General features: G+C 52.1%; 1 protein-coding gene across 2 annotated transcripts in view; it reads right to left on the bottom strand.

The window, feature by feature from the left end:
* The window catches only part of LOC109510239 (uncharacterized), a 29711-nt gene that overhangs the window by 979 nt on the left and 17193 nt on the right, over window positions 1–11539 (bottom strand). For both annotated transcript variants that reach the window (XM_019860417.1, XM_019860418.1), the window contains exons 2-5: window positions 6307–6414; window positions 4356–4495; window positions 3769–3881; window positions 20–1732 (exon numbers count right to left, since the gene is read on the bottom strand). In XM_019860417.1, coding sequence (XP_019715976.1) covers window positions 20–1732; window positions 3769–3881; window positions 4356–4495; window positions 6307–6414 — 2074 coding nt within the window. The remainder of the gene's footprint in view (window positions 1–19; window positions 1733–3768; window positions 3882–4355; window positions 4496–6306; window positions 6415–11539) is intronic.

Here is an 11539-nt window from a genome sequence, read left to right as displayed (position 1 = left end):
TGTGGATGTGCGCGCCCCTCTTTGCCTCGGTCCGCCGCTTGCAGGGGATTTCCCGCCTGTCCTCCTCGATTCTCATCCCGGCTTTCATCCGACTTCACCTCGCCGCCTCCCCCGCCGCCGCTTTGCCGCTTCCGTTGGCAGCCGGCTCGTTTGATCACCGCCGACTTGATCCCGCCCGCCGCTTGCCCGCGGCCGCGCGCGTGCGCTCGGAAGTCGTACAGCAGCGGGTTGACGCCGTAGGAGAGCGAGGGCGACGTCCGGGTGCGGCGGACCATCTCCGATGGCCACAGCAGGACGCGGCTGCCGTCGCGGCTGAGGACGGGACAAAAGGGTTCCGAGGGCCGACCCGGAGGCGATGTCGGGGTTTGTTTCGGACTCAAATCTTGGGCTTGGTTCTCGGGTTTTGCTTTTTGGAGCTCGGCGAGGGTGGAAAAAGGTCGCAGTTCAGCCAAGTCAGTTTTGTCCGACGAGGTTTCAAAGCCGGGACTTTGACACTTCAAAGGCAGCGATGGCGGTGGATCCCCACCGGTCACGCGATGACCGGCGGCAGTCTCGCCTCCGTGCGTTGGTTGGCTCCCAGTTCCACTTCTGAGGCTTTCCATTCCATTCTCGGCACCGGTTCCAGTCCTGCGTCCACCTCCCTTTTGGGTTCCTGTCTCATTTTGGCGGGAACCTTCATCTCCAGTCGCACTACCAACGGCGACTCGGGCTCCATCTTGATCTCGAGCGACGCACCTTAGCATGATTTCAACCGCTGCCCCACTTTGCCAAGTACCTGGAGCTCCAGTCCTGATGCCGCCGCTCTCTTGGACGACTCTTGCGCCGAGCCCACCAAACAGCACAGCTCCCGTTCCGCCGAGGTCCCGGGCGCCGGTCAAGTGGGCACCTGTCGTAGCACTCGGACCCGCAAGTTGGACTCCGGTCCTGCTTCCATCACTACCTCGGGTGACCTCGACTTCAGGGGCGGTTTGACCACAGCTCGGGGCTCCGGTACGAGCTCCTGGCCCACACTCACCAGCGTTTGGAGCATCAGTTCTACTTCCATCTTCAGCCCAAGTCCCACTCCCCCCGGTTAACTGGACGGTTAGACTTTGACAACTGTTCTGGGCTCTCGTCATACCTCCTGCCTTGATTTGGTCTCCCGTAGAACTTTGAGCTCCAGTAAGCCGGCCATCAATCACTTGGACGTCTTGATTTCCACGTCCGCCACTCACTTGGGCTGCGAGCCGACTCCCGCTTCCATCTTGGGCTGCTGTCCCACCTCCCGCGCGTACTTGGGCTCCGGTCCCACGGCGCTGCTCGCATAAAGACAGGATGCCTTTCATCTTGTCATCCAGCTCTCGGGTCCGAGCGCGGACGCGCGGCGTCGAGGAGATCTGCTTCTCATCCCGCGTTGCCGTTTCGCTGTCGCGCGAGCTCCGCCCAGCTTGGATAAAGACGGCGGCCGCCCGGTGCAGGAGAACGCAGCTCCTCTTTGGCAGCGAGAAGCAAACAGGGCGCCCCCTGTTGGCGACGGAGGCTTTGTTTTCACTGTTAGCGGGCTCGTCGTTGTTGTTGTTGTTGTTGTTGGCTCTCATGGCGTCGCTGAAGAAACTGGTCGCCCAAGGGAGCTTGCGAAAGGCGCCGCTTCGGCCGGCGGCGCCATTTTTGGGGGTGATGTCGCCCGGCGTGACGGTGTTTGCGTTGCTTCCAGGCGCGGCATCCGGAGGGAGACGCGGTGAGTTCTGAGGATCTGCGAGGGAGAAGAAGAACGAGACAAGAGAGAGCTTACGTTGACATCTCCCCGAAAAAGGCGCAATGAGTCAAACCAAAAAGATGAGAGGAGGGAGGATTTGATTTCAGGCCCGAGGATCGAGCAACGTGGCTGCCGGGCTTCACTTTGGTCGCTCCAAACTCCTCCCAATGTGATTTGGGAGCGCGGGAGGCATTTGAGAAGAAATAAGCGCTCTGATGAATGTGAGGCTTACTTGAAAGTGCCTTTCATTTTCCTAACAAGATCCATTTCTGCGGATGCGTTTTGCGCCATCGTCAGCGACGGGCCAGACGTTTGTTAGCCTGCTGCGCGCTTGGCGCGCTTCAAAGCCACTCCCCTCATCCGCGGCTTCCTCCTCCTCCCGCACTCCTTCTCTCTGTCCTCCAGCTCTCCCTTCAACATTCTACTGCTCCTCCTCCATTTTTTTTCTTCCTGACCCTCGTTGTCCTTCTACTCCTCCTTTTCGTTCTCGCAGAGCGCTCCTCCTCAAGCTCCTTCTAAGCCTCCACCTAAAGCTCAATTTCTTCCGAGACGACCTCCTCCGCCAACTTTCCTTCTTCTTCCCAAACCTCTTCCTTCCTCCTTCTCAACTTCTTCTTTCTCCCCCTACTTCAAATTGTCTAACTGCCAACTTTATTCTGTCCCCCCTGAGCCTTTCCCTCCTCCTCCTGGAATTCCTCCTCCACCGAAATCGCGTCTTAAGCGCCGCCCTTCACCTCCCATTTCCAAACCTCCTCCTAAATCTTCTTTTTCCTCCTCCCGAGCCTCCTCTCACACACACACACACACACACACACACGCACACGCCCTCACCCCCCCCCCCCCACCCCCCCCCCCCCCCCTTGTGAGTGCAATTGTATAAAACAAACATTTGCAGCCATTGGGGAAAAATGAAAACCAAAGTCTCCATGCCGAGCCTTTCTTTGAAACAGCCACTTCATTTACTTTCGTTATTGGCCGATTCAGAGACCCCCCCCCCCCTCCCCCCCCCCCCCCGCAAACGGGAACAAAACAATCTCGCTGTTCATCTCGCGGTCACGTCATTTGGTGCCCAGTTTCAGCACATTCAGATTCAGCACAGGAGTTGGAAAGGCTCCATCGGCAAGAGTGCGACCGGAAGCTTCGTCGAAATCGATTGCTGGCCGCTCGCTGCCTCAACCCCGATGACGACAAGAATGAAAGCGGCAGGCCTCATGAAGAAGCGCCGCCCCCCCCGCACACTCTTTCTCACGGCGATGATCAAAGTTTGACAGCATCTTGCGCGTGACGTGCCGTAGGTGACATTTCTAAGCAGTTTAGCGGCGCTCATCCGTGTTGTTATGCCCGCTTGCGAGCGCTCGCTCGTTTGGGCCAATTCCCGAGCAGGAATTTGTCAAAGTGAGAGGCCTGGAATTTGCTCAAATGGGGCCGGCCTGGCTCCTCCCACGTTCAAATCAAGTCTCAGCCCTCGATCGCAAATCGCATTCCCAAAACAGGCACGTATGGATGAGGATTCCGTTTTTCACATTTTACCCGTAGAAATGTTTGTACATGTGCTCTGTTGTCATCGTCCCTCCCCGCAAAAACAGCTTGGCCAGTCATCTCCCGAAATGGATGCACGTTCACTCTGAATGTTTTCAGTAAGTTGCGTACATACGCGGGGGAACGGACGGTGAGGCACGTTTCACGAAATGAGCCGCGACGAGGCCAAAGAAATTGTGGCGAAATTCTTGCCAGACTGGCAAACGTTCATTCGGAAGGACGGACTTTGGAGCGGACCGAGAGGCCGTGACTTGTGGAGTGGTCCAAATGGCAGCCTGGCCTGAAATTTGGGGGGCTTGGAGAACACGATTTCCCGCGTTGGAGTTTGGACATTTCAGTTGCAGACAGAATTGCAAAGGATTCGTCACGAAACGCAAGGTTCAAGTGTCACCGACGATGGAAAAAGGGACACCACGCGTGCCTTGAGCTGATCGGGTCGCGTTTGATCACGTGACGCCTCGACGGCCTTCATCAAGTCTTGTGGGAGCTCTTACCTGGCAACGGAGCGCCCACGCCGTGGCTGCCGTCGGCGCTCCCCTTCTCCGTGGCGCTCGCCGGCTCCACCGCCACGGTGGTGGAGCGGAACATGGGGCCCGAACCCAAGGCGCTAACGGGAAAGGGGAGGGGGGGGATGAGAAAGAGGGCGAAAGCTGGAAATCAATTTGGTCACGCGCGGCTCTTCTCTGGCTCTGCGGCGGCGGCGGCTCGCATCCTGGCAGGGCCGTGCTGAAACCCGCCTTTCTCCTCTTTCTTTGACCGCACGTAAGCGCTGGCGGTGAGCACGACCGCCTCACACGGCTGAGGAAAACGTGCAAACCCCACCGCGGCCTCCAAATCGAACCTCGCACCTCTGCGCGGCGAGGCAGACGTGCTGACCGGCCGTCCGCCGTGCCACCTCTAAAATGTCACTCTCATCTCAATTTGTTGTTGAACTAAATCAATGAATCCTAAAAAATGTTCACGTATACAACGTTGTGTATTTTAGGACTGTTTTCAGCCTCTTCTTTCCATTGGGGAATTGCAAAAGGCCCCGGTCGCGAGCGCAAGTTGGCCCAAAGTTGTTTTCAAGCGTCTCGCTCACCGGCGCTCGTCGGCTTTGTCCTCACGCTGCGACCGATGCCGCAGCCTCTTCCGCAGCCGCCGCTCGTCCCGGCGCTCCTCCCTTTGCCTCCGGCAGGCCGCCGCCCGGTGGAACTCGCGCTGCTTCAACTCCTTCAGGCGCTGAAAACGGCGTCGCTCACGTTAGTGGCATGACTTGACCGGAACAACGCACGACGCCGCCGGTCCGATCGGCAGCAGAGAAGAAATGGAAAATAACAAGTTTGTGTGTGACAGGGCGTTTTGGGCGAGTTACTTTGTGTGGATGGAGTGTGTGCGTGTTAGCTTGCGTGTGGCCGTTGTAAGAGTGCGCAGGAGTGATCGTGTTGCCTGTCGGTCTGTGCTTGACAGTTTGTGAGGGTGTGCGTGAGCGTGTGTGGGTGTGAGTTGGGGAGGGAGGAGAAGCGTGTCGATATTTGAGGTGTGTGCGGTAGTTTATCAACGGCAAAGCTTTCTCCGACCCTCTAAGTACACGCGCGCGCGCTCAAGTGTCAGCTTTAGTGAAGTCCGGCTTAATTCCAGCGCGGAGCGCTCTGCGGCGCCGAGATAGCGACGCAGAGCGCAAATAATCACGCCAGCCACAAGAACATGCACTCCATCGTACGGCCCCAGAATAAAATGAGGAATTTAAAATATATATATAAACACTGTGTATGTATATGTGTGTGTGTGTGTGTGTGTGTGTGTGTGTGTGTGTGTGTGTGTGTGTGTGTATATGTGTATATATTTATTATTATTATTTTTTTTTATATCGTGTGCCGGCAAACCCAAACACAGACAGACGGGACAAACACTCGCAAGCAAACTTTGAAGCACTTCACTCCGACGAGGTGAGTTGACACACGCGTAAATTCTTCTGCTTTCAAAACAAATATTCATGTGCTGACCGATTTGTTTTGATTATACATTTCAATAAATAATGCAGCCAATCCTAATAAAATTGATAAGTTTGATTTATTTATTTTTTTTACATGATTCAAAATTTCAATAAATAATGCAGCCAATCCTAATAAAATTGAGAAGTTTGATTCTTTTTTTTTTTTTTTTTTACATGATTCAAAGGACAAACACTCGCAAGCAAACTTTGAAGCACTTCACTCCGACGAGGTGAGTTGACGCACGCGTGCGTGCGTGACACAAAAGAGCCTCGGCGCACATCGCTGATTTATTTATAGCGCTGTCAAATATTGCCGCTCATCGACCAAACAACGCATAGTCGGGGTCAAAGCTTCTTTTGGTCTTATGATGTCATGATGACTTTTGAAAAGCATATTGCATCATTTACGATTCATTGTCATTTTAGAATTACTCAATTTAAATGTGGAAATATGTCCATCCACCCATCCATCCATTTTCTAATCCGCTTCTCCTCACGGGGTAGCGGGTGTGCCGGAGCCTATCCCAGCTATGTTCGGGGGCAGCAGTCGGGGGACAACCTGAACCGGTTGCCAGCCAATCGCAGGGCACACATGTACGCACAACCATTCGTGATCACAATCACACCGTGGGACAATTTGGAGTGCCCAATCAACCTGCCATGCATGTTTTGGGAATGTGGGAGGAACCGGAGTACCCGGAGAAAAGCCGGGTAAGAAGGGGAGAACATGCAAACTCCACACAGGAAGGAGCCAGAATCGAAGCCAAGTCATGATGACTTTTGAAAAGCATATTGCATCATTTACGATTCATTGTCATTTTAGTCTTGAAAGGAAATTCTGCTGCTTTCAAAACAAATATTCATGTGCTGACCGATTTGTTTTGAGTATACATTTCAATAGATAGATATAAAGGACTTCAAGGTGTGTTAAGTGCTCCATTTGAACATGTCGCACGGCGTCCAAAAGCTCGGCAAGCGCCTTTTGCGTCTCCGGCGTGGAACAAAAGACACGTGGAGGCGGCGGAAGGAGAAAGGCGGCCCACTCGCTCTCGCTCACCTGCTTGTGGTGATGGTCGTAGGAGTTGATGTGGTTGTCAAACTGCTGCTGGCGCACGTATTGTTTGTCGCACAGCTCGCAGTACAGGCTGCTGGAGGCGCCCTCATCCTGCACGCACGCACACACGCACACACACACACAAAAACAACGTTACGAACACGCGCATCAAGTCACGTCTTATGTGTGCGCATGTTGAGTCGTGTGGATGCTTTTCTGGTGATGGAAAAGAACAAAACAAAAAGAAAAAAAAAAACGGAGAGCAAAAAAGTCACGTTGCAAGGACGGTGACTCACACATTTGGATTAAAAAAAAAAAAAAAACAACCAAAACAAAGAAGCAGCAGCTGACAGTCAACCGACACAAACGGGAGTCAAGGCAACGACGACAACGACGGCGCATTGTTACGAATTGCACGCAGTCACCGTATGCGTTTCCAAACGTGGACAAAAAGTGCCCCCCCCGCGTTTGTGATAGAACAATTGTGTGCTTTTGGATCTCTGATTTGAATTTTTATCTTCGGCGCCGCTCGTGGTGAGCAGACGGACGCCCAACCGATTGTCCTTGCTGCTCCAATCGTGACAATCAAGTCGTGCTCCCGTCTAGAAATAGGAACACGTGTCGAAATATTGAAAGAAGCGCAAACGCATTCAAAAGTTGTTGCAGCTCGCGTTGACAGGGAGCACGCCAAAACGGGCCAGCCGCCTTTCTTTTGCCCTCTTCCGCTGGCAGCCGCAGTTTCCACCACGTCGCCACCAACACGACTTCGGGGTTGGACGTTTCCAAAGCAAACTTGGTTTCTTGCCGCTTTATTTCGGAAGCTTTCCTTTTTTCAGGGCCTCTCTGCGCCACGGCCGATTTGGAAAATGACACGTCACAAACACGTCGTGCCGTGCGCTCCATCTGCGCTCATCAGAACTCACGTGAAATGCGGAATTTGCTCATGCGGAATCAATATGGACCACCCTGAAGCTTTTCATTTGCATGTGAGTGAACAATGACGTCTCCGTGGCTAATGGGCCCTTTAATCGCAACTATTGATCCGCCATCTGAATGCCTGAGCGAGAGTTCATGAGCGCGCGCTCGCACGCACACTGGCTACATCTCGCAATCCACTCCGTCTACATGTCTCCATATTCTACGGCGTCATAACGCACGCGCTTTTTAGTGGCAATTAAAAATGCGAATGAAAAATCGAATCAACTATTTCGCGTCCACGTTTGAACTTCAAAAGTTCCCGCGAGTGCAAAAGTTTGCTTCCCCTTGCGAACGGTGACCGTGGAATTTCATCACTGGCTTGCTCGGATGCGACGGACAGGAGACAAAGCACCAAATTTGCCGCCGTCCTGCCTCCGTTATGGCAGGAAAGTGCCCCCTTTTTTTCCCCCCGTGAGCCACTGTAATTCCATTAAATCCTGACTTATGTGGCATTATTCGGTGGGACGGAGCAACATTAAGGCAGGACTTATGTGGCGTGATTCTATTAAAGCGGCAAAATGAAGGCATCCGTCAATTAGAAACACAAGCATCCCATTTGCATGATTCCCGCTTAGCATGACGCCGTTGCGATGGCCGCATTAGCCGCTTACGTCCGTTCGAGTCCTCGCCTTGTTTTCAAACTCACTTGGGCAGGCTTTCCCCACACCCACAAAGCCAATTCCGATGAAGTTCTGAACGCTGTGCCAAAAACAAAAATAAAAACGGAATACAGTGATTTGCAAATGGCGTTGAACCTACATTTAAAATCTTGCACGTTCAAAGTGTGATCACTCGATTGCTTTTTCGCAAATGAGTCGGAACTTTGAAATGAATGGTCGCAACACGTTCCCAAAATGCGGGGACAGGGCAGGTTTACCGTCGCGTTGCTTCGCTTTTTCTTGCAATCGAAGTTTTGGGAACTCAGGACACTAATTGTTGAAGCTTTGTCGGCGGAATTCTTTCCCCGTTCTTGCTAGACGTACAACTTCGGCCGTCGTGTGTTACGCTTCATAATGCGCCACAAGCTTTCAATGGGAAGACAGGTCTGGACTGCTGGCGGGCCAGTCCAGTAGCCGCCCTCTTTGACTACGAAGCCGCGCTGTTGTATCACGTGCAGAACTCGCTTTGGCATCGTCTTGCTAAAAAAAAAAAAAAAAAAAAAAATGTCTTGCGAAATCCATTGCAACAAAGTTTCTGGAAGAGTTCTGATCCAAAGTGACTTGAACGCTGACTCCAAACATTCCCACCTTGTCGGATGTCTCAACCTTGTCTAATAACTCGCTCGTCTTTTCTTGTGCTGCACTTTGATGCGCCGCGCGTTAGCGCCGAGCGCTGGCTCGGGCTCGTCTGTTGGTGCCAGAAAACAAAAATCGGGATCAGGATAAAGGAGCGAGAATGTTTTACAGGCAATTAGCCGCCCGTGGAGTTGACTTCAAACCGACGCGTCTCGCCGCACGCACTTGTCAGATGACATGAAACGAAACTATTCCGGTTTGGAATGCGATGGGCTGCGAGACTCCAAAGTCTTTGGCCACTGTCAGAAAATTTTCAATCTTAAGGCAGCATCGTGGTGCACAGCAGCACACTGGCGGGGTTTCCACCCGACAGTGGCGATATCCATTTTTAAAAATACGTATAAGGGGGGGTTGCCTTGAGATACGAGTGACCCACATTATGAGTTTGGGTTTTTGGTTTTTTTTTCTTTTTGACGCGAGCCCTCATTTTTGCTCGGACTTGCGAGCGCCAACTTGAGCGAACTTGATTCATTTCAAAGCAAGTAGCAGTTTGGCAAAAGCTGAGCAAGTCTTCAAAAAGAAACTTGACAATATTTCATGCCACTCCCAGCTTAAGTTCAAGTAAACATCAAACTAAGAGAATGACAACTTGTGCATTTCTCAAACAACTTTGCCTGAACAGTCTCTCCGCTAACTTACGGGCTAACACGGCTAGCATTGACGCTGCGGTAGTCATACCACTTTTCACTTTCAGAAAAAAAAAAAAAAGAATAAATAAGGGACGGCGATCAAGGTAACCTGCATGTATGTGTCTTGTGATTGGCTGGCTCAGTCGTAACCCGAATGAGAGACAGCGTAAGCCAGCGGATCGCTTTGGAACGGGACCCGAGAGTAAAAACGGCCGCGGCACGTGACAGTAAAAAATGCGATGCAAACGTCCACTAGGAGGAACCGTGTCAACCTTGGGGAGCATATGGCCAGCAAAGCTGTTCCTGCGCCCGCTCCCCCCACCCCGGTCACGGGAATTGCCCGCCCCCGTGCCGGGAATATGCACGCGCGTGCCAAATACGGAGCTGTAAAACCGGACAAGATGACAGCAGCATCCATTCCGGAGCCTCCGCATCTCATCGACGAAATTGTACCGTGGAAACGAGGCGCTTTTCTTTCCAGGCGATGCGCCTCCGCAACTGCAATGTACCTCGTGCGCGACACATATTTTCAGCTGCGAGATCAGTGTGGGATTATGTGTGCACAAGAATGTCATGCTGTGAGAGTGTATTAACCTGAGAGAGGCGTGTGTGTGTGTAGGGGGGGGGGGATGAAATTGGGTCTGTGCCTGTGTGAGTGAGTGCCGCTCGCTGCAGCTCAGTTTGTTGATCATTTTTGTGGCATCGCTGCTATTTTCCGGTCACCTGTGGATGATGTTTGCCACTCTATGTGATGGCCTGAAAAGTAAAAATAAATGGGATTAAAAACTTTTACAGTTAAACTTTAACTGTGAGTGACGGAGGAAAGAAAAAAAAACAGAACACCTTGAAACAAGCACACTCGTCCTCCTGAGTGGAGAACCGCACGACTATGTCTTCTTCTCTCAAAGCGATATTACACGACGGTTTGGCCATTTCTCGACGGCCAGAGAGTGCGATCATCCCTCGCAAGACACGCGAGTCCCGCGTACGCATCCGGCCGAGACCTTAAATGCTCTTCTGCATAAAGTCGCGCAAGCTCATAAATACAGGCGCTCCGACATTTGCAAGCGTAGCTTAACGGCGAGCATTTCACGGCTCATTTGTACGAGCGCGTCTGAACAGGAGGAACACGGAGGTGACAAAGAGATAAAACCTAATGAGGAGAGACGAGAGGAGAGGCAGAGGAAATGAAATGAAAAGAAAAGAAAAGAGAGTGCGGCAAGAAGTAATTATGCAGGAACAGCAACCTCGTCATCGTCTCGCAGCCCCGACCCGCCGCATCGCATCTCGGTCAGGCCACTTGAACAAAATGCAAGGAATTTGGAGGTAGTACCCTTTCGAGGGCACAGCTTCTGTTTCTTCGAGTCAAGAAAGGCCGCACGCAGCCACCGCATCAAGTCACCCGTTGGGGGTCCGGTAATGAAAGGCTTCTGTCCCTTTGAATCAACTTTGAAGCTAACACGCAGCTAATGCCTCTTGAAAACGACTCTTACGGTAACCGTGCGGCTTCTCCTGTCTATTTCCGAATGTTTATGGACAAGCTTCACGCCGCCAAAAGATTGAACCCTTGTCTCGTCGCATCCGACCAATGAAACGACCGCCGCGGAGGACTTACTCCATGTGGGCTTTTTTTTTTTTTTTTGTTACCTCAAGTATCTGTGGTTGGTATCGGTAGCCTCCGTAAGTACTCGTACCTTCAAATGAGGTCGGGATCGACTCGATAACGATAGCAGGAATGGATACTTGCCCATCCCGAGTGGTGCTTTTGCTGCCTTTCTTTTCTCGCGAGTATTTGGAGCCGTTCATCGGGATTGTTTTCTCGCTAACTCTATTTGTTAACAACATTCGCTCGCCATCATTGTCGTCCCTTCGCAATTATTTGCCCGATAGTGTGTGTGTGTGCGCGCACATACACGCGTCCACTGCGCGCGCGCATTTTTTATGGTGTGATTTTTGTTCAAGCGCCTGACGTTCCCTGGTGGAATTGAAGAGGCCCGGTTTATCCTTACACCACCCCCCCAACACCCACACCCACACACACACATGCGCGGGTCCGCCGTAAGGGCGGATATGACAATTAAGCGTCAACTGGCTATCACAGTCGGACACACATTAATGGACTTAGCTGGGATTAGACCACACACACACACACACACACACACACACACACACAATGAAAATACTCACACACAGACACACGTAGTACAAACAAGCACACACACACACACAAGTACACAGTGTCGCTCGCAAACACACTCAAGCAGCACGCCTTTCTCATTATCATGCATAGTGGCAGCGCTCACATTGATTTTCACTCTGTCTTAAACGTAGCCC

Source organism: Hippocampus comes, unplaced genomic scaffold (assembly GCF_001891065.2).
Source record: "Hippocampus comes isolate QL1 unplaced genomic scaffold, H_comes_QL1_v1.1 scaffold39, whole genome shotgun sequence".
Taxonomy (NCBI): Eukaryota; Metazoa; Chordata; class Actinopteri; order Syngnathiformes; family Syngnathidae; genus Hippocampus; species Hippocampus comes.
Note: the sequence above shows the minus strand (reverse complement) of the source record. Positions and strands in the feature narration are given on the sequence as shown.